The sequence below is a fragment of the Bufo bufo genome, chromosome 3 (genome assembly GCF_905171765.1).
Source record: "Bufo bufo chromosome 3, aBufBuf1.1, whole genome shotgun sequence".
Lineage (NCBI taxonomy): Eukaryota > Metazoa > Chordata > Amphibia > Anura > Bufonidae > Bufo > Bufo bufo.
Genome location: NC_053391.1, coordinates 492,503,955 through 492,526,630, shown reverse-complemented (window position 1 = coordinate 492,526,630; position 22,676 = coordinate 492,503,955). Strand labels below are relative to the sequence as shown.

Genomic DNA, 22,676 nt, shown 5'->3' with positions numbered 1-22,676 from the left:
GACCTATGCTCCAATCTCTTACTAACCTTAGTGGACTCATGCAAATATATTTCAGCATCAGTGCAGTTACGCCTGGCACGTATCATTTCCACTTTGGGAATGTTACGAATAACGTGAGGTGGAAGGCATGAAGTTGCCAACAGTGTTGTATTACCCGCTGTCTCTTTTCTGTAGGTAGAAGTACATACCTTTGATACCACTATATCACCCCTCAGACATAAGTCCAGGAAGAAAATAGATGATGCATCAAAGTGCAGATTCAAGGACGAAATATCCAGACATTGGTTCAGATAAACAGAAAAAGATGGTATGGCCGCCACATCGCCTGATCATACAATCAACAGGTCATCGATGTAACGGCCATACCACCGTAAACTCTCAAAAAAGGGATGCGTGTCCATGAGGAGAATGCGCCCCTCCCACCACACCATAAAAATATTGGCAATGGACGGAGAGAACCTTGCCCCCATGGACACGCCTGAAACCTGCAAATGAAAAACATTATCAAACATAAAAGGTTCATGTTCTTTGAGCTTGAATAAAATTATCATTATGAAAATTTGCATAACGAAAATTCGCAATCAACACTAATCCTAAAGTCAAATATATTGCAGCCTTCTCATTGGCCCTCAAGCTAGAAGCAGGGGGGGATCATGTGTACTGATTTAAAAAAAAATCTCGAATATTCGCTATATTGCTATATATTCTTGTTTTAGAATATTACGAATATTCTAAAAAACAAATATATAGCAATATAGCGAATATTCGAAAAAAATAAAAAAAGAATATAGAGCAATTTAGCTAATATAGTGCTATAATCTTCTTTGTCTAATAGTTGTAATTTTTTTCTCATCTGAAGTTCAGATTGGAAAAAAATTACAACTATCAAAAAAAAGATTATAGCACTATATTAGCTAAATTGTTCTACATTTGTTTTTTTTTATATTCGCTATATTGCTAAATATTCTTGTTTTAAAATATTACGAATATTCTAAAAACCGAATATTCGTCGCAGTTGTTCCACTTTGGCATACTCCTCCCCGACAAGAGTCCCCGTCACCATGGGAACGCCTGGGGGTTAGAATATACCATCGGATCTGAGTTTTCACATTGATTCTCATTCCAAAAATTCTCATTACAAAAATTTGCATTACGAAAATTCGCAATCAACACTACTCCTAACGAATATTCGAATTTGCAAATATTCTACAAATATTCTACAAAATATTTGCTAAAATATATTGCGAATTCGAATATGACCCCTGCCGCTCATCACTAAAATAAAGAACCACTTGTTTGTCAAGAGCTGGATTTCGTACCTATTTCTTCAGTTCTAACAAAGCCGTGTCCGCGCTGTAATCCGAGCTCACAAGAGGTGGAACAGGTGAGAGCTGCTTTCTCCTGTGTTATAAGTTACTGGAAATGTAAAAACTGTAAGAATGCACCAACCAACTTTTGCATACAAGTATTGGGAATTATATATTATGTAATTTTCTACCCCTCCCCCCATACAAATGGTAATCCTGATTAAGAATGATAAATTCCTAAGCCTAACATAATGCACTAAGGCCGCTTTCATATGTTTATAATGCATATGCTTTATTGGTCTTGTACTATGGACACAGCACTTGAACCTCTTATGGTTCATGAGAAAATAAATTGGAGCACTATAACCATAACCGGATGTTGTGTTCATAATATAGACATAAAAAAATATATATATATACTGTCCACACACTGAGCGGAAATGTGTTTTATGACTTATTAAAATATGCAGTGGGCTGCATATTTTACTATAAATATCAGGTATGGTCAGGAAAGGTAAAGTGTAAAATGTGTGTTTGTGTGTTTGAGGTATGTTTGATGTGACTTATTTGACGCTGTGATCTGGATGCTAGTAAATGTCTGGGTCAGGGCATCAATAAACAACCTAATAAGGCTCAGAGGGCTGATTAGATTAGCAAGCTTTCATCCACTAACTCCTTTTTCTGGAAAAAGAGTAGGTATGCTCTCTGATTAATTGGGGGGAGGAAGATTGATAATATACAAAAAAGTCCATGTTACCCTCCCCCTGGAGTCATGTACAGTTAGACAGGGAAAGAGAATGATCATTGTCTTTCCTTTCTTCCAGTATCATGTCAAAAAACAAGACCAAGATTATGGTGCTAGCTTCTCTACATTGAGAGATACAGGCTTTAGAAATTTGGTAAGGAGTGAGCGATGCAGGCATATGACTGTAACTTGCAATGTATCATGGTTAGCCCTGTAATCTTGGTATTATTTTAAAGCTTGAATTGACAGTTTTAAAACAGACTATACATCTTGAGATCCAGATATAAAAAATAAGGCCATATGAGATGTCCTTGGCTGCTAAAGTGCCATTATCAAGGATATATGAGATACATCTTTGGCAGGGAAATATTTAATATTTCCTGAATAGAAAACAGGTATATAGACTGACATTCTGGGGGGACACTAGACACTCTAAATATGTGTTAACTGCATTCTTCTGTGTCCAATCCACTTTATTAGTTTATGTGACCAATTAGCAATGCATGTTATAATGCATGGCATATTTTTATTCTATATACCCATTTTTATGTTCAGCACTTTCCTTCCCCTTTTCTCATCTTTGCTCCATCCTGTTAGGATGTTTATATGCAGAACAATCTGTTTTCATCAGCTTTCTGAGATTTCTAACCAAATCCAGTATACTTTGCTCTAAAATATTTCATAGGGCTTGCTCTACCTGCTGCCCTGTCCTCTCTCTGCAGTAGTCAAATCCCCTACACCTTCTCTCCCCATGTTATGTAGGAAGATACTTGCAAATATCCTGCCAGGATGAAGTGAAGCTGAGAAAAGAGGAAGGAATCAGCTGACATGAAAAACAGGTATATGGAAGGAAAATATGCAATGCTTGTGGTACGCTGAGCAGTCAAAAAAAAAACTCTATATGAAAACAGAAAATCCCTGTAATGCATTATTTGACATTTTTATGGAGAATTTTTAGTGTGCTCTAGATATGGTATTTTTACTTGCATTTTTCCAGTAGGCTTCTGTGTGGGTCTTAAAAAATGCCAGAGAAAGCTTGTCTAAAATGTTAAAAAAAAAATGGCAACAAAAACACTTGCAAAAATGCCTTTTAAAATGCTTGAAATGCTTGGTGTTTTTTTTACAAGTATTTAAAAACTCAGAAAAAAATGGGAAGGAGGCCTAATTGGGGAGGTGGGGGTTAAGGTTTATTTTATTTTATTTTAAAGAATCTAAATATAAACTGTTTAAACAAAAAACATTCCCATATTCAGACTTTTTTTTTGCTCAAGAGAAGTCTATGAATGCTATATGGTATGGGGGACATTTATTACATTCCAGTCTTAATATATTCCATGCTTGCATTAGATGTGGCAGAATTATTTAAATGAGCATTCCTCAAAATTTTGGCACATTTGTGCAGGTCCATCTGCCAGAACTGAAATCTACATCAGCAAGGGATCTGGCACAAATTTCAGGTAGTCTGGGTCAGTTTTCAAGTGTAGATTATAATAAATGTGCAGAGCCAGCCCTGCACAACCTTATTCCCACGCCATACCGACAACATTTCGGAAAAATGGCAAGCCGGGCTGAAAACCCCCATAATGTTGTAACATTTTGAACAAGTGTGAAGTTCACCAAATTTTGCAACTTTTTGGTGGTAGTTTTCTGTTTTCTGTTTGGTCAAATGTGATATGAACAGAGCCTTATTATAATTCTATAAAAATAAAAAAAAAGTCACGCATCTCATGTCTGTGTGTTAACCTAGGCTTATATTGTTTTCTTAACTACAGTATCAAATATATTTAACCTATTAATGTCTTCCCTACTGTCTTTTACAAGGTTCAATGCAGGGCCTCAGTCTGCAGCTACGTTTTTTGGCATCAAAGTAGTAGCGGGAGTCAATGCTTCTGAAGCACTTCTGCTCTAAGAACTCACTGTTACTAATAGCTGCGGTTCTTGGCACTGGTTTATGCTTTACATCTAGGGTTGGAGGTAGTTCCAATCCCAGTTGTTAACCCTTTGATTGCCATGGTCTACTCAGGACTCCAGGGTTGTCTGTTCAGTAGGGCTGCTGCTAGGGAACAGTAATGCATAATCTATTAAAATCATCTATTAGCATTCAGGTGTATGCTATTACATTATAAGTTTAAAAAAAAGTTAGAAACTAGTGATCCAATAATTGGATTATTCAAAATGTGTAATGTAATTAAAAAATACAATTTAAAATACAAATAATAAAAGAATACATATGTTAGGTATCCACACAACCATAAAAACCTGAAGAATTCATTTATCATGAAATTATTGAATAAAAACACCAAAAATCTGTTTTTGTCTATATTTCTGCAGCAAAAAGTCATATAAATTACCATATAATTTATATATATATATCTCCGAACAATGTAAACAATAAATAAAATAAAAACATTTCTCCAACACAAAAACCTCAGACAATCATTTAGGCTTGTATTCAATGTATTTAGTTGTAATTCAATCTATTTGAAAATATAATTTTGTATACACTCTCCAAATTGTCTCTGATCTTGTTTGACTGTTTTAAATAATAGAAAACTCTTTAAATAAAGAATTTACAATAAAAACCTCAGGCAGCCACATCAATGCAAAAAAATAAAAATAAAGTTATGGCTCTTTAAATGCCGAAAAACAAAAAATGAAGAAATGTTGCTGGTCATTTTGCAGAGCTGGTCATTAATGGGTTAAATTATCTTTCCTATAACAAATAATAATGTCTATATCTTGGAGAATATCTTGTCCCTAGTGTTAGCTTTTCTACTTGCCCTTTCATGCTCTTATTTAATTACTAGTTCTCTAGGGTTTTAACAAACCTCATATATTCCTCTGGCCTAATTCCTGCTAATACTTAAATTTTGAAAGCAATAGGTACTATCTCTAATTAATTGAGTGCTGACACATTTAAAACCACACTGGGATTTTCAGCAGGCTCTATTCATAGCTGAGTAGATTTAGGTTGTATTACCTTTTAATAGGCCAACTAAGCGAGTACTCTCCATTTACACCTTTTACTTAATTAACCCCCATGCACTATTTTCAAACTGTATGTGCACAGTTCCTATTGCACACTCTTCAGGTACTATTTTGGATATAGAATACAATTGGGCAGACTTACGTTTTCCTAATACTGTGAACATTAGACAACAGCTAGAAGTTGCACACTTTTTAGTCATATGTGGATGGTGGTGCGTGTCCTGTGGGTGTTCACTTATATATAAGAACATGGCACATCCACATGCTATGCATTGATTTTTTGCATCTCAGCATAATTTATAAACATCTCCATTGAGGCAGCTAGTATACGTTTTGATAAAAATGTATAGGTCCACTCACCACGTCAAGGTGGCTCGTATTCGGATCTCACTTTAGCTTTCAGAGACCACATGGAGAGGTGAGCCTTTGAGATCTGTTCACATTGTGCAGTGCTACATGGTGACTGTTGTTGTTGTTGTGATGCTGTGCTTATGGGTTTGTGGGGGCTTACTGCTGTCGGGAGTTAGCCTGTTGGGCTGCTCGGTCTCGCTGCCTGAGGGTAATGTGTTGTTGGGGCAGTGGTGGTCCCCACATGGTGCTGCTTCAAATTACAGTAGGGACACACTAATGAATCAATTTGTCTCTTAAGCAAGGGCTCAACTTCACAAGTGAAGAAGCGCCCAACTACCTGTTGATTGACTAAGGGCATTTCAACTAGCCTCTCGAGCCTGAGTCCAGAAGTGTAGCGGCACATATGCAGTCGCATCTCCAGTAGCGGAAGCAGAACCACTTCACCTACGCCAATAAAAATCTATTTGTTAGAATCAATTCTCCCATTCCTATTGCAGATCTGCATATTATTGCATTGGGATCAAAAGAAATAGGGGAAGCAACCAGGAGTTTGTGAACCCATGATGGTTTGCACTAGTGTATGAGAGAAATAAATAGATGGGAGGGTTGAACTGAATTGTTCCTAAGATTGAATCCTGGCTTATAACACTTAAGGGATGGTGAGGAAAAGACTGAAGGTAGTTTGCATTGATGGAACACCAAGGGCCAATCACAATGTTTGTAATGATTTTACTGTCTGATGTATATGTTGTAAAGCAAGGGATTCTAGAGTTTTTGTCTTGCTCTGGTAAGAAGCTCAGCATGAGACATGAGATGATATCCTCTATCTTTCTTTAATGGGCAGCTCTTCCTCTCTCCCCTCTTCTGTGCTCTGGTACACTTTCATTTGCAGATCTGTTTTTCTGCCTGATTGCCTCTTTTACATGGTCTGACATCACTTCTTTCTTTTGAATTGAAATAATTGACATCCTTATCATCAAATAAATTGATATATTTTATATCTTTATCATCTGACGCTATGATGTATGGGTTTAACTGCTGTGTAACTGGATACTCATTATGTTTTTGTATATAATTAATTTGTTGCACATATTCTCTTTTCTATTATAGCTTGTATCACAGTTTGATAAATGGTGCCCATGCCTGAAACATTGCTTTGAGTTTTGTACTCCATAATACCGATCACAGACATTGAATGTCTCAGGTAAATTGTCACCACTGCATCTGAGGTGGCAGGAGTTCTGTGTCCCTGGGGTCCTAACTGCTTTTCTGCACAGATATAGGAGTCATTCCTTCTTTGAAGAATTATTGACTATTACAGCTGTAGTTCTTATGGTGGCCTGCAGGTGGCAGGGCTCTATAAAAACATATAAAATCTCCCATACACTGCAATGATAATGTATTTTAGTGTATATTAAAGGTTATCTGAAGATTCCATATTCTAATCCCCTAAGCTGAAAAAGGGGGAAAAATAGTTAATAAATGTTCTTTAAAAAATTAAAAAAAATATATAGTATATATATATATTTATATATATATTCAAATCAACTCCCTTTCCACAAAATAAAAATAAATAAGCATTAAAAAAATTCCCCAAAAAGTTCCAAAATTCCAGTACTATTAAAATATAAATGTATATATCCTATACAGTGAACACCGTAATGGAAAAAAAAATCTAAATAACCAATTCCCCATTTTTTATTCTTCCTCTCCAAAGAAGATCTGTGTTTATTGACTATTCAATTAGTCTGTGGCAATATATATATATGTATATACAGTACAGACCAAAAGTTTGGACACACCTTCTCATTCAAAGAGTTTTCTTTATTTTCATGACTATGAAGGCATCAAAACTATGAATTAACACATGTGGAATTATATACATAACAAAAAAGTGTGAAACAACTGAAAATATGTCATATTCTAGGTTCTTCAAAGTAGCCACCTTTTGCTTTGATTACTGCTTTGCACACTCTTGGCATTATCTTGATGAGCTTCAATAGGTAGTCCCCTGAAATGGTCTTCCAACAGTCTTGAAGGAGTTCCCAGAGATGCTTAGCACTTGTTGGCCCTTTTGCCTTCACTCTGCGGTCCTGCTCACCCCAAACCATCTCGATTGGGTTCAGGTCCGGTGACTGTGGAGGCCAGGTCATCTGGCGCAGCACTCCATCACTCTCCTTCATGGTCAAATAGCCCTTACTTTTAAAGTTTTCCCAATTTTTCGGCTGACTGACTGACCTTTATTTCTTAAAGTAATGATGGCCACTCGTTTTTCTTTACTTAACTGCTTTTTTCTTGCCATAATACAAATTCTAACAGTCTATTCAGTAGGACTATCAGCTGTGTATCCACCTGACTTCTCCTCAACGCCACTGATGGTCCCAACCCCATTTATAAGGCAAAAAATCCCACTTATTAAACCTGACAGGGCACACCTGTGAAGTGAAAACCATTTCAGGGGACTACCTCTTGAAGCTCATCAAGAGAATGCCAAGAGTGTGCAAAGCAGTAATCAAAGCAAAAGGTGGCTACTTTGAAGAACCTAGAATATGACATATTTTCAGTTGTTTCACACTTGTTTGTTATGTATATAATTCCACATGTGTTAATTCATAGTTTTGATGCCTTCATAGTCATGAAAATAAAGAAAACTCTTTGAATGAGAAGGTGTGTCCAAACTTTTGGTCTGTACTGTATATACAATAAGTTATCTACCCCAGCATGTTCGTCAGTGTCAGAAAGCTGAGCTTGTCTCTGTAGGTTTAGATATGTATGGACATGCAACACACATAGTAGCAGTGCAATCTGATGAAAGCACTAGAAATTACAGGATGGCAAGTGCTGTACAGTGCAGGTCTAAAAAGAAAGTGAGGGATTTGTAGCTTCATTCTGTGATTAAATTCCTTACAAAAGTAAAGAAGTCTAAAGAAATCAATGAAAGGATGACTGCTGTATATGGTGATGGTGCTCCTTCCTACTACAGATATAGCCGAGCTAAACATGATGCTTAACGTGTTAAAAGGATTCTGTCATCAGGATTAACGATATAGCGATATTTATATGTGCCCATTAGTCTCCATGCAGTGTTTAAAATGATACCACTGTTTATGCTCTGTGTGTGTTAGATTCTTATAAAAAACGATCTTATTGATATGTAAATCACCTCTTTTAGGAGCCCAAGGGGTTTTCCCACGATATGTTTGAGCCCAGCTGCGCCCATCGATCCGGAGCCCAGCACGGCCTACCACTTAATTTATTCACTCCACTATCCCTGGCGTCAGTTCTTCTCAGTGCAGTAATCTCGCGCAGAGGGAGCCGGCGCATGCGCAGTTGACTCGTCGAAGCCAGTGCCAGTAGTCCGCACAGGTGTAGACTGTAGACTACAGAGGTAACTTAAATATCAATAAGATCGGTTTTTATAAGAATCTATACCAGTCTATACCAAAAAAGAGCAGGAGGGGTTGGCGCCATCCCGGAGGAGGCACATCATGGGAAATTGATCCTGTCTCTGCATTCTTAGTACTGTTTTCAACTGCACTTACACTTTTTATAGTTTTTGATTGATTGTTGGAGCAGTATCAATTGATGCCATTGTGTCCTCCTCTGGTCGATGTCGCCTTTTCCCTGCACTTGTTTTTATTGTAATTAATTTTATCAATTTTGTCAATAAATACGATATTTGATTCCATGCGGTCTGGTATTTCTTGTATAGGCATTTGTTTTTTACATCTATATCAAGTAAAGTTTTGGGCCAAGTAGTTTAAGTGGGGTAGGGAATCAATCAAAGATTACTCCTGTTCAGGGCAAACTGTTGAAGCATCTTTATAGGAAATGTGCTGTAAAGTGGAGGCTGTGATTTTGGAAGATCGGGTCAAAGTCAGTTAGAGATCATGAATTAAGTATTTCAGTTGGCACAGTTTCCAGTATCATTCATGATGTCTTGAGGATGTTAAAGGTCCCTTAGTTTTCCCTTAGGTGCAACAGATTTTGATGCATGAGCTAAAAACTTGTTGCCAGCAAAGAACATTCAGAAGACTTCTATTCTCTAATTATTACGGGTGATGAAACATGAGTTCACCACGATGATCCTGAGAGTAAACAAGAGTCCAGAAATGGAGCACAAGGGGTCACCAACTCCAAAGAAATTTTGTGTGCAGAAATCAGCTGGAAAGATCATGGCAACAGTTTTTTGGGATACAAAAGATGTTTTATTTCTAGAATTCATGCTACACAAGACAATAATTACTGGAGACACCTATGCTTCAACATTGAAGGAATTAAGTGAGGCACTCAAAGAGAAACGCCATGGGAAGTTGTCGGCAGGTGTGCTGCTGCTTCATGACAATGCGCCAACTCACAAGTCTTGCAATTCACAAGCTGCTGTCAGGGAATGCAGCTTCATGGAGCATAACCATCCACCATACAGACCAAACCTGGCTCCCAGTGATTACTTTCTCTTTCGGAAAGTGAAGAAATGTCTGCTTCGGCAACGATTTCCTGATGATAATGCAGTCAAAGAGGCGGTAAAAGGGTTCCTGCAGCAGCAAGAAGTCTACTATTCTGAGGGCATCCAATCACTGGAGGTGAAGTGGAATAAGAATGTAGAAGTCAATAGAGATTACATTGAAAAGTAGTAGGTTCAATTTAGTTTTTTATATTCAGATAACTTATTGAACACCCCTCATACATATAATCGCAGATGAAAAGAGAGTGTAACACATGATATCACAGTTCAGTTGCTGTAACTGAACACTTGCCATCATAAGTATTTTTGGCTATTTTGCTGTCTACATACTTCCATTTGAAAACTTGCATTCATTTTGTAATAATTAAAAGAAATGATAAAATGATAGCAGAATTCCTTTCTTCTGCATTCTCAATGAAAAAAAAAAAAAATACCAAAAAAAAAATAAATGTAAACACAAAATGCAAAGCTGCCAAAATTGACTTACAGCAAGCGCAGGGCAGGAACTGACATAAGACATTGCTCCTGCTGCTGTGCCCGCACTGCTAAAGCCTAACATCACACTTGTATGCCATGCTGTAGTGAGCAGCCCTAGTACAGACAGGAGCAGTGCTGTTCTGTGGAGCTTCTGCATGTACAGTGCTTGTGTGATTCAGTGGCACTCTGTAGACTGTTGTTGGTAGGTGCTTTTGGAAGGGCAGCCAGCCCCTATAACATTTAGGAATTGACCATAGCACTGCAAGTAAGATGCAAAAGAGAGCTTTATTGATTTGATTTAAAGACAAAATAACATGTGATGTTTTAGTCTAATATAGACCTTTTGCAAAGACCTTTTTGCCGAGCAGTATAGACTTCAGCACTGAGAATAGTGAAGTTTTAGTATTATCACGTCACTGCACAAGATTTTGTGTGGTGTCTTCAACCAAGATGGATGCGGCAGCCTCTGCGCAATCAAATGGAAAGACCTCAATTCTAGCATCAGATGCAGCGATCAGCGATGAACGCGGCATCTGAGGGGATTCAATGACGAGGAGGGGGGGGTTCACCGTTCCCCATCATTGCGCCCTCTACATGCAAAGGAATCTCTTTGTGAAATTTGGTGAAGCAGTCAAATCGAATATTTTTCATAACTTCGCTCCTAACTAACTAAAAGTTTTAATAAAGTGTACTTAAAAGTTTAAATCCCATGTCTTAGCATATTTATGGTATGGGATTTAGCCCTACTGTCCAAATGACAGAATGAGAGTCCCCCACTGTGAAGGACAGCTATTGACCATGGAGAGAAGGCAAAAGCATATTTAATTTTCACATACACAGTGTTCAATGAGCGCTGTCTATAGAAAATAGGAAGTGGTGCTACCTCTATTCTTCCTCAAGCTAAACTCACACATTTGAAAGCAGCTAACCTGTCCCTGATCCTGAAGACCGAAATTACCCGGGTTTTGAAGTGGTTAAGGAATTAAAGTTAAATAGCTGCCTTTCTAAACACAAACACATCTTATTGAAATTAAAGTGTTTGTGGATTGGAATGGTTACTAATCTGATTTCATTTGAGAAGGTCGGTTCCCATCTCAAAATCCCCCAGCCCAGTACAGACTGGATTCCATGGTTGGTTAGCTAGCAGGATTGCAAAGAAATTTCTATACTGTATATAACTTTTTTCCCCTCGCTTTTTCTCTGTTCTCTGTAGGTGAGTATTAGTGGAAGGAATAAGGGTATTAATATTAATATTTTTTTCCTGTGATAGTTTTGTAGTGTACTAAAGACATAGAAAACAGTAAAAAAGGAAAAATAGCAGCAATAAATTCAATAATAGGTAATACAAGTAGACGATAGTAAAGAACTTCCATTAAACGAATATCTTATACAACATAACAAATACAGCAATTCTAAAAGTGCTTAGTGTATCAGATGGAAATTGTCCAAGGAATGTCTGTCACTGTTCTCTATTAAGCATTATTTGGTATACTTGCCGTTGATTCAACCTTTATGAATGATTCACAAGGACAGCTGGGTCAGGGACTGTCGAAAATGAATGGTCCCTCTGGGAAGCCTTTTAGCAGAGGAGTTAACCAATTATCAGTCTGTTTGCAAGACATCCATTTTTTTTGTTAGCTTTTAGTTATCTCTTATTTTTCTAAAAATGAGTTTCTGTCTGTCTCTCTGTTCTTTATACACAACTAAATGACTGGACCGATCTTCACCAAATTTGGCACACAGGTACATCAGGTGTCCGGGAAAGTTTAAGACCGGCTCTCAGCTCTCTTGGACGTACCGTTCCTCATATATTCCCAAAAAATTACCTGCATTAGTCAATACAAGCCTGCAAGTCTTTCTCTTCAAATCCCAACTGCCATACACACAGTTTTACACCAAGTTTCCATAACAACCCAGTCATTTTTCTTCACTGCTGTAGGTCAGCTTTAGGGTAGGGCTACAGGATGACAATAAGTCGCAAGACACATAGGGCACACCATGCTGCTACATGCATCTATCTTGGATGGATTTTTTGCGACTGTCGTGTTGCAGTCGCAGCTTGTCGCAGAGACAAAATGTCACGCAACATATGTCGTTGTGTAGCCCTAGCATTAAAAGGGCAAGGCGCTGTGGAGGTCACTGTTAAATGGGTGGGCACTGTGGAGGTCACTGTTAAAGAGGTGAGCACAGTGGAGGTCACTGTTAAAGGGGCGGACACTGTGTGGGTCACTTTTGAAGAGGCGGGCGCTGTGGAGGTCACTGTTAAAGGGGCGGGCTCTGTGAATGTCATTGTTAAAGGGGCAGGCACAGTGGAGGTCACTGTTAAAGGGGCGGGCACTGTGGAGGTCACTGTTAAAGGGGCGGGCACTGTGTGGGTCACTGTTAAAGAGGCGGGCTCTGTGGAGGTCACTGTTAAAGGGGCGAGCGTTGTGAAGGTCATTGTTAAAGGGGGGTGCTGTGAAGGTCACTGTTAAAGAGGCGTGCACTGTTGAGGTCACTGTTAAAGGGGCGGGCGCTGTGGAGGTCACTGTTAAAGGGGCGGGTGCTGTGGAGGTCACTGTTAAAGAGGCAGGCGCTGTGGAGGTCACTGTTAAAGGTGCAGGGCACTGTGGAGGTCACTGTTAAAGGGTCGGGCACTGTGGAGGTCACTTTTAAAGGGGAGGAAACTGTGAAAGTCACTGTTAAAGGGGTAGGCGCTGTGAAGGTCATTGTTAAAGGGTCGGGCACTGTGGAGGTCACTGTTAAAGGGGCAGGTGCTGTGGAGGTCACTGTTAAAGAGGTGTTCACTGTGGAGATCACTGTTAAAGGAGCTGGCACTGTGGAGGTCACTGTTAAAGGAGCAGGCAATGTGGCGGTCACTGTTAAAGAGCCGGGCACTGTGGAGGTCACTGTTAAAGGGGCAGGCACTGTGGAGGTTACTGTTAAAGGGGCGGGTGCTGTAGAGGTCACTGTTAAAGAGGGGTGCACTGTGGAGGTCACTGTTAAAGGGGCTGGCACTGTGAAGGTCACTGTTAAAGAGGCAGGCAATGTGGAGGTCACTGTTAATGGGGTGGGCACTGTGGATGTTACTGTTAAAGGGGCAGGGTGCTCTGGAGGTCACTGTTAAGGGGGCGGACATTGTGGAGGTCACTGTTAAAGAGGCGGGCACTTTAGAGGTCACTGTTAAAGGGGCAGGTAATGTGGAGGTCACTGTTAAAGGGGCAGGCACTGTGAAGGTCATTGTTAAGGGGGCGGGCCGGCCCCTGACTACGTCACTGTCAAGAAAGTAGGGTTCTATGAAACTCACTGTTAAAGGGGTGGGCTGCTGTAAAGGTCAAAATTATGGGGATGGGATGCTGTGGAGGTCGCATTTTAAAGTGGTGTGGCACTGTGGGAGGGTCAGTGTTAAGGAGTGTAAGACTGTGGAGTTCACTGTTAAAGGGGCGGGGTGCTGTAGAGGTCATTGTTATGGGGGATACTGTCAATATCTTTTAACGACACACAGAAACATTAAATTAAGTAGATGAAATATACCCATGCGAAGCCGCGTCCTTCTGCTAGTATCATATAATTGTGATACGATGTTTATACCCCATTCAAGGCTATGGTATATACATATTTGTAAAGCACTTATAGAGTACTTAAATTGTAGTTTTAAGGGATCATGCATGCAGACTTATTTTTCTTCTCTGTGGTTTCCAGTTTTAAAATAGATAACACACGAACACATATAATTCGATGGGGCTATGCACACATCCCTTTTTTTTTTTTATCTCAGTGACCAGCTTGTTATGGGTATGGGTCTTAGTAACCAAACTTTTTTTTTGTTGCCCTTTGAGAGCTATACCTGTTTTATTTTTCTGTTGATGTATCCGTATGCTGGACAAGTTGTAGTTTTTAATGGCACAATTTTGGGGTACATATTACTTACTGATTAACTTTTATTAATTCTTTCTGGGGGAAATTAGAAAAAACAGCAATATTGCGACCATGCTTTTATATTATAAAATATTTGCTATGTTGACTTTTCTGCATCAATAACATGATAACAAAAATTTACTCTCTTGGTCAGTACTATTCTTTTTTTTTTTACAATTTCTTTTCTTTAAAAAAATGTAAAAATTATATCACTGAATCTCAAGAGTCAGAACTTTTTTATTGTTCTTTCTACAGAGCTGTGTGAGGTTGTTTTTTTTGCGGGACACCTTGTACTTTTAATTGATATAATTTTTTGATACATAACACTTCTTTTTATTTGTTTTTTTTTAGAAAATAATAACAGAATAGCAATTATTGAATTTTTTATCTTTTTTACCATTATTTGTCATTATGAACATGGCGATACTAAATATGTGGACAGGATTTTATTGCACTGAAAATATTTTCTGAAATGGAAAAAATATGTATTTTTAACATTTTTTTAACCATTTACTAGTCACGCAAGGGGACTAGTTAATGGTTAGTAACAGACAATCTTTTGATTGCTTCTATTATATCTCATCCATAGGGTGTTAATAGGAGATCAATCTGCTTTTAATAAATACGTTTCCTACTAAGGCCTCATGCACATGACCATCGTTCGGGTCCGCATCCGAGCCGCAGTTTTTGTGGCTCGGATGCGGCCCCATTCACTTCAATGGGGCCGCAAAAGATGCGGACAGCACTTCGTGTGCTGTCCGCAACCGTTGCACCATTCCGTGGCCCCTGCAAAAAAAATATAGCATGTCCTATTCTTGTCCGTTTTGCGGACAAGAATAGGCATTTCTACAATTGGCCGCCCGTTCCGTTCCGCAAATTGCGGAAGGCACACAGGCGGCTTCTGTTTTTTGTGGATCCGCGCTTTGCGGCCTGCAAAAAACGGAACGGTCATGTGCATGAGGCCTAAAAGTGAAGCCAGGATGTGGCTACAAAGCAGCTTGGTATAGACCATGTTTCAGCACCATAAGCTCACCTGAACACCCTTGTAGAAAAACGCCTCATTCTGTTGATGTCGAGAGACATAACTTTATCTGAAAAAAGCCCTGAGTAATGGGACTCAAGGTCAGATAGTTATCGTGATTGCCTGAGCAAAGATGAGTCATGAGAGGAGGTAGCTAAGATGTCTTTTGAAATGGAGTCAAATACAGGGAGAAGAGCTAAATATGATAAAAGTGGTAAATGGGACACAATAGACTCCTCTGTCCACAGTTGACAAATGTGGACAAAGGGAATGGAAACAAAAGCAGATGCAACTGGCAAACAAATGGACAGTGTTGTTCATTTTTTTCCTGATGAAAAATGGACATACAAATGGATTTGGTTGTGTCCTAAAGTGTACCCTAAAATATGCTAAAATGTATAATATATTTATAATATATTATATTTATAATATTATTTATTTATAATAAGATTCAATATACTGTATAACTGAAGAGAACAAGATTGGATGTCGCACAAGGATATCTGAAAACCAAGAAAAGGTGCACCTTGCCAATTGAAAAAACACTCACTCGATTACTATAAATAAAGGGAAAAAAGTGGCAGGGCACTCTCAGAGTGCCCTCTTGTAGGTCTATATCATTAGTGTAGGTCTATATCATTATTGTAGTTTGGATATTATCAGTATCTATACATTGTTGTTCAGGCTGCGTACCATTAACCTGCCGCTAGATTCATCAACTGCTGGTATTAACTAACGTTTATGTTTTATTAGTGTTACTTGAGTGTATATAAATAAATATATTTATTACAAACAGTTCTCTTAATGGTCTGAAAGAGCGAGTGCCCTGCCCCTTTTTTCCCAAGATTCAATATATAACATTTGTTATATTGTGTTCATTTATTGCTGGTGACTATAATGATTGTGCTAAGAAAATGAGTATGCCTTGTCCATGCTCAAATGACATTTTTTTTTTCCTTTGGCAGGGGAGCATCTTCAAGTATGTCCTCAGGAATATACATGCTGCACAACTAAAATGGAAAATAAACTTAGTCAGCAAAGTAAATTGGAATTTGAAAACCTAGTTCAAGAAACAAGTCATTTTGTCCGCACCACCTTTATATTGTGGCATAGAAAGTTTGATGGTAAGTACATTATTAACACTTGAAATTTCTTATTAATAAACATTACAGATTAATGGATTGTCAAAAAACATATAATATATATTTTTTAATCAGCTTAGACTTTTATTAGTTATCTCTGCTTAAAGGGGTTGTCTAACAAAAATCAGTGACAAATATAAAATGAGATAAAAAACATTCACCTTTAGAAAGTCCCACCATTCCATTGCAGTACATCTAGTTTTCAGTCTCTGTTGGGCTGGAAGTAATGATGTCCCGTGTCTGGTCATATGACCCACTCAGCCAATCACTGGACTAATTTGTTAATTTACAATAGCTCATTATGCTCCTCCTACATCAGCTTACCAGGTAACATATAAAGTCTCAATTTCTGGTTGTGGGTGATGTATAGAGGGAATTTTAGTATAGAATATATATCCCTGAAGCTTGTAAGCGCCAAATGCTCTACAGTAAAATTCTGACCAGCCAGTGTAAAGTAGCAGTTTGAGTCTCTACTTCAGGGGGCATCAACTTGCAGAACTCCAACTTCTGTGAACCTACAACTCTCAGCATGCTCACTTGCTCAGCTGTTGTAACTCCTATATAAGTGCTCCTGCTCTACTCTACAGGTATTTTCTAAGCATAGCAGTGCAATTATTGTACAGAGGTATATTGAATTAAATGGAGACTACGGTATACTATATTTTTAGTGGAAAGAAGCTTTAACATCATCATCATAAATTTGATTCTTTAGTGTAAGAGCAGTGAGACTATAAAACACTCTGCTAGAGGAGGTTGTGAGGATGGTTATGATAATGGTTGTTTCATTGTATAAGTTCAAAATGAGCCTAGATGTCTTTCTTGAAAATAATATAAGTTATGGGTTCAAGATTTCTGGAGAAGGAACAATTAATTCTACTTTGAAGAAGAAACAATTAATTCTACTTTGGAAACTATTTTTCCCGTAATATGGGTCAATTGGCATCTGCTTCATTGGGGCTTTTTTTGCCTCTCTTTGGAGCAATACATTAGGACTTTGGACATTGAACTTGATGGTCCTGTGTCTTTTTTCAACCTCCAAGGGGTTCTCCGGGAATTAATAAAATTACTGAAAATACTTAAATAAGAGGAGGCTGAGGCATCTCTATAGCTCAGTGTTCTGAAGTAACTTGTCCTGCTGTGTGATTAGGATGGGTTTTGTCTGTACTAATTGGATGGCAGACATTTTATATTCTCTGATGATTGCTCCCTAGACAAAACAAGTCATTATAACTAATGAATGGAATTTGGGAATGTATTTTATAATAAAGTAATATTTATTTTCAGTCATTTTATTTTATTAATTCCCACAGAACCCTTTTAAATCAAATACTATTTGTTAAACTATATCAGAATATATATTCAGAATAGATCATCTCACCACTCCATTGAGGATCACATAGCATGATTTTCGACGGTGTAGTAAACAAAACATCCATTTCAATGGCTGCCCAATAAGTGGAGTTTTCCGGGAATCATTTAAAATTGCTGCCAGAAACCTGTCCTAGAATGTGAGCAGGGCTAGTTGCCTCCACTTTCAGAGCTGACTAGAGAGTTGAGGAAGTGGGGCCTCACTACACACTATGCTCTGATACTTATACTACAAATTGGTGAGCATTCCTGTCAGGCTTCTCAGCCATAATGGCATATCATAAGCAGTATCATATTTCCATCTATTTTAGAGCAGTGTAGTGAGTCCCTGCCCCCTTGACCTCAATGCAGCTCTTTAAGTAGAGGGAACCAGTCTTGCCCACATTCTTGGACAGGTTGCTTAAGGCCATTTCAAAATCTTCCTGGAGAGCCCCCTTAAATTGTAGGTTCATCACACACCAAGGTAAAGATAAGTTTTATTGAACCATGTTAAAACCATGGGTCTGCACACCTAAAAAAAGACACGTGTTTCAGACCTTTAGTTTAGTCTTTCACCATAGCATGCTTAATCATGCTATGATTAAGGACCAAACTAATCATCCTAAATGTGTGAATGTCTGCTTAAGGGGTGTACACCGTATGTTTTACCTTGCTTCAGTAAAATTTATTATAATTTTTATCCTGGTGTGTGCTGGGTCTACAGTTAAGATTTGGACTCCTTTAACTATATGTACAGTCAGGTCCATAAATATTGGTACATCACAATTCTAACATTTTTGGCTCTATACACCACCACAATGGATTTGAAATGAAACGAACAAGATGTGCTTTAACTGCAGACTGTCAGCTTTAATTTGAGGGTATTTACATCCAAATCAGGTGAACGGTGTAGGGATCACAACTGTTTGCATATATGCCTCCCACTTGTTAAGGAACCAAAAGTAACACGGAGGAGGCGCAGCGGCATGACGTGAGAAGACGTGTGTGCGGCAGTCCTCCCCCCTCCCGTGGTGCCGGCTCCGGCTCCCGCTCTCGCTGCTACCTGGGCGATGACGCCGACATGACCCGACATGGTGAACATTTCGTCCCCTGGCTGAGGGTCTGAAGCTGAAGATTTACCTGATCGCTGTGTTTGCTGGTCCGCTGGCTCGTCCCCGCGCTGTGGAGTGCTGCTGCCCTCTCCGCTGAGTTAGCTCCTGAAGTCGGATATCCGGTGCCCTCTCTGCTGCAGGTTGTGTATCTGTGCCGGCTCACGCCGCTGGAGAGTGGAGGTTCCACGTGTGTCTGGAGTCCGGGAGGTGTGAGTAGATGCCCCCTAAGCGTTCGGTCGTTTCTGGGAGCCCTGCTTGCTAGGTGATGTCTGCCAGGAGAGGCCGTTTGTAGCCCTGAAGAGAGGGGGGGGGTCGCTTGGAGAGGCTGCTCTGTACCCCTCACTGCTGTGTTGGCTGCCCCTTGCTATGCTCCGCTACACGCTGTCCCACTTGCCGGCTGCCTTATTGACTTGTTTGTGGAGCTGCGGTAATAGCTGTTGGGCTTAAACAGTTTAAACAGCCTCCTTCTTTATGCCTCATATCGGCCATTTCAGTGCACATCACTATCCCCCCTACTATTGCCCCTGCTATGCTGTTGGACCCCGCACTATTTTATGGTAAACTGCTCCTCTCCTCCCCTGCTACGCTGCTGGACTCCGCACCATTCTATGGTAAATTGTTCATCGTCGCCCCCGATCCTCAGACCCCGGAATGTACCAGCTCCAGCATTGGGACATACCCAATTAAGGGGCTCTCTTTGATGTAGGAGCCTGGGGGTGCTCATATGTAATACCTCTGATTTATCTTAACCTCTCTGGTAGATATAAGATTTCTGCTGCGGTGTTTAGAAGGAATAATGAGATTGGCGCAAAATCAGCTTTGATATCACTGTGTAAGAGGGGGGGGGGGGGGAGGGCCCCAAAACCGCAAAATAGAAAGTCGGATGGAACCTCCTCACCCAAAGGTGGCGCTGTAAGGACACCCCTTGACAAATATCTTAAACCCCCACCCCCACTACCCAAGACAAGGGGTAACCAGAAACAAACAACACAGATGGGGGACTATGAAGAAAATGGAAATCCTCTAAATAAGGGGGGAGAAAACCGGGTAGCAGAAGCAGACAATCAGATGAGCAATATTGACCACAAACTTGCAGGCATATTGGAGGCAGTTAAAACAACCAACCAATCATTAAGCACTCTAACGATAACGGTGGCTGCAGTGCAGACTATCTCGGTAATCCGAGACGATGTAAATAAAATGAGGCAGCGAGTTAAAGAATATGAAACTCTGACTGTGGAGTTGCAAAAAGAATCAAGTCAGATTAAAAAAAGGATGGCAATAGTGGAGAGTGATAACAGGGCACTGAAGGAAAAAATGGCCGATTTAGAGGACAGATCACGGAGAGACAATCTCAAATTAGTTGGTTTCCCTGAAGGAGCAGAAAAAGACGACCCCACAGAATTTATACAAAAATGGCTGTCAGACAACTTAACAGCTACAGGATCGGTTATAGGGCCCACAGTGGAGAGAGCACACCGCATTCCAACAAGAAAACCCCCACCAGGATCAGCACCAAGGCCTTTCTTAATTAAAATGTCCTCCTCAAGGGATCGGGATAATATCCTTAAATGGAAGAGAGAAACCCAAACGGTGAAATACGATGACGTCAATATAGAGATATACCCGGACTTTTCCAAATTCACCCAAGATAAAAGAAGAGAATATAAGGATGTTAAAAAGAGACTGATACAAGCCCAACTAAAATACTCCATGGTGTACCCTGCGAAACTACGGGTTATCTACAATGATTTGCTCATGGTGGCGGTGGGGGTGGGGGGGTTTACTGCGGGGGGGGGGGGATAGCCTATAGTTAGAGACCTATGAGCCGCAAGCAGCGACTCGCAGGTCAGAATGGGAGTGGGGTTTGGGGGGTTGGGGGAGGGGGTTTCTTTCCGCGGAGGGCTGTCGTGGTGTTGAGAGTAGGTTGCTGGGGGTTCCCCTGCCCTTCTGCTCAGTGCTGCCTCACTACCTTACAATGTCTAGCATACTGACATGGAATATCCGCGGTTTTGCGGATAAAATTAAGAGGTGCGCAGTGTTTGATTTAGTATCTAGACATTTACCAGCAATAGTGGCCCTGTTAGAAACACACCTTACAGGTGAAAAAGTTGCAGCACTGGGCAGAAGGAGATGGGCCTCTCACGAATACCATTCCTGTCACTCTATATACTCTAGGGGAATCAGTGTTTATATTCATAGATTGGTAGATTATGATCCAATAGATCAGCTAATTGATCAAGAGGGCCGGTATATTTGTTTACATTGTCATTGGCAGGGGCAAAGGAGAATTATTGCGTTTATTTACATACCACCTCCTTTCACAACCACTGTACTGTGCAAGTTGATGGAGTATATCGCAGCACGAGAGGAGTGCCCGGTGCTGGTGATGGGCGATTTCAACTCGGTCATGGATATTAAAAAAGATAGGATCTCCACCATATCCAACTACGAACCGAATTCAGGTTCAAGTACAGTACTTTCCAGAATCTGTACAGAGATGGCACTGGTCGATATATGGCGATCTATTTATGGGAATAAGCAAGCATTCTCATGTTTTAGTAACACATACAGGTCCATGTCCCGAGTTGATCTGGCCCTCGCCAGCCCCGGGTTGATCAACAGAGTTAAAAAAATGAATTATGAATGTCATGGTATTTCCGACCATAGTCCGGTTATGGTTGTACTGGACAGTCCGAATAAACCAAACCCCAATAGAATTTTTAAACTTAATCCTCATTGGTTGACATTGATAGGGGATCTAGGAAAAATTAATGAGGAAATTAAAAATTTTTGGAGGGACAATGTTATTTCATCACATATCCATATGGTTTGGGACTCACTTAAGGCATTTCTTCGGGGTACATATTCACATGAAATCAGGAAACAGAAAAATCTCTTTGCCCAAACCCAAAAAGAAATAGAAGGGACAATGGATCAGATATTGAATGAGATCAGACACGTAAATACCCCAGAAAAACAACTTCAATTTAAAAAAGCACAAGACGAATATAAAAAATATCTATATAAAAAAGCACAAAACAAAATGTTTTTTTCAGGGTTAAGGACCTTCAGTGAGTCCGGTAAGCCAAGTAGACTATTGTCTATCATAGTAAGAAACCAAGGGGGTGGTACCAACATTACTGGAATTAAGACAGAGGCAGGAGATACCCTCCGAGATACCGACGATATCTTAAGGGAATTTACCAGGTATTTTTCGACGCTATATCAATCTGGATCCAAAAATCAGGGGGGGGAAATAGATCAATACCTGGATAATATCGAGATCCCTGAGTTTGGTCAACAAGATATCGACTGGCTGAATAGACCTATTCAACTGACCGAGCTACAGATTACGTTGCACTCCATCAAGGGCAATACATCTCCAGGGGTGGATGGTTTTCCATTTGAACTATACCGGAAACATGAGGGAACCATTCTCCCTCAAATGCTGGAGGTGCTAAATCAATCTTGGACAATGGGTTCCCTTCCACCCTCATGGATGGAGGCCACCATTACACTGATCCCCAAGAAGGGGAAGGATCCGCTGTTGGTCACTTCCTACCGCCCCATCTCTCTGTTGAATACAGACTATAAAATTCTTGCAAAATTGTTAGCCAACAGATTAAAAACCGTCATTCATAAAATCGTTCATGCAGACCAAACCGGGTTTATCCCCAAAAGGAATATACAGGACAATATAAGGCGGGCCTTTTTGAACATCCAGCTAGGGGGTGGGGAGGACTGCTCCATCCTGTCACTGGACGCCGCTAAGGCCTTTGACAGGGTGGAGTGGCCCTTCCTTTGGAGGGTAATGTCCCTGG

At 39.8% G+C, this 22,676-nt stretch overlaps 1 protein-coding gene across 1 annotated transcript in view; it reads left to right on the top strand.

Annotated features, from left to right (window-relative positions):
- GPC6 (glypican 6) overlaps nucleotides 1-22,676 on the top strand; it is a 1,575,810-nt gene that overhangs the window by 299,292 nt on the left and 1,253,842 nt on the right. The window contains exon 4 of the mRNA XM_040422335.1: nucleotides 16,217-16,375. Coding sequence (XP_040278269.1) covers nucleotides 16,217-16,375 — 159 coding nt within the window. The remainder of the gene's footprint in view (nucleotides 1-16,216; nucleotides 16,376-22,676) is intronic.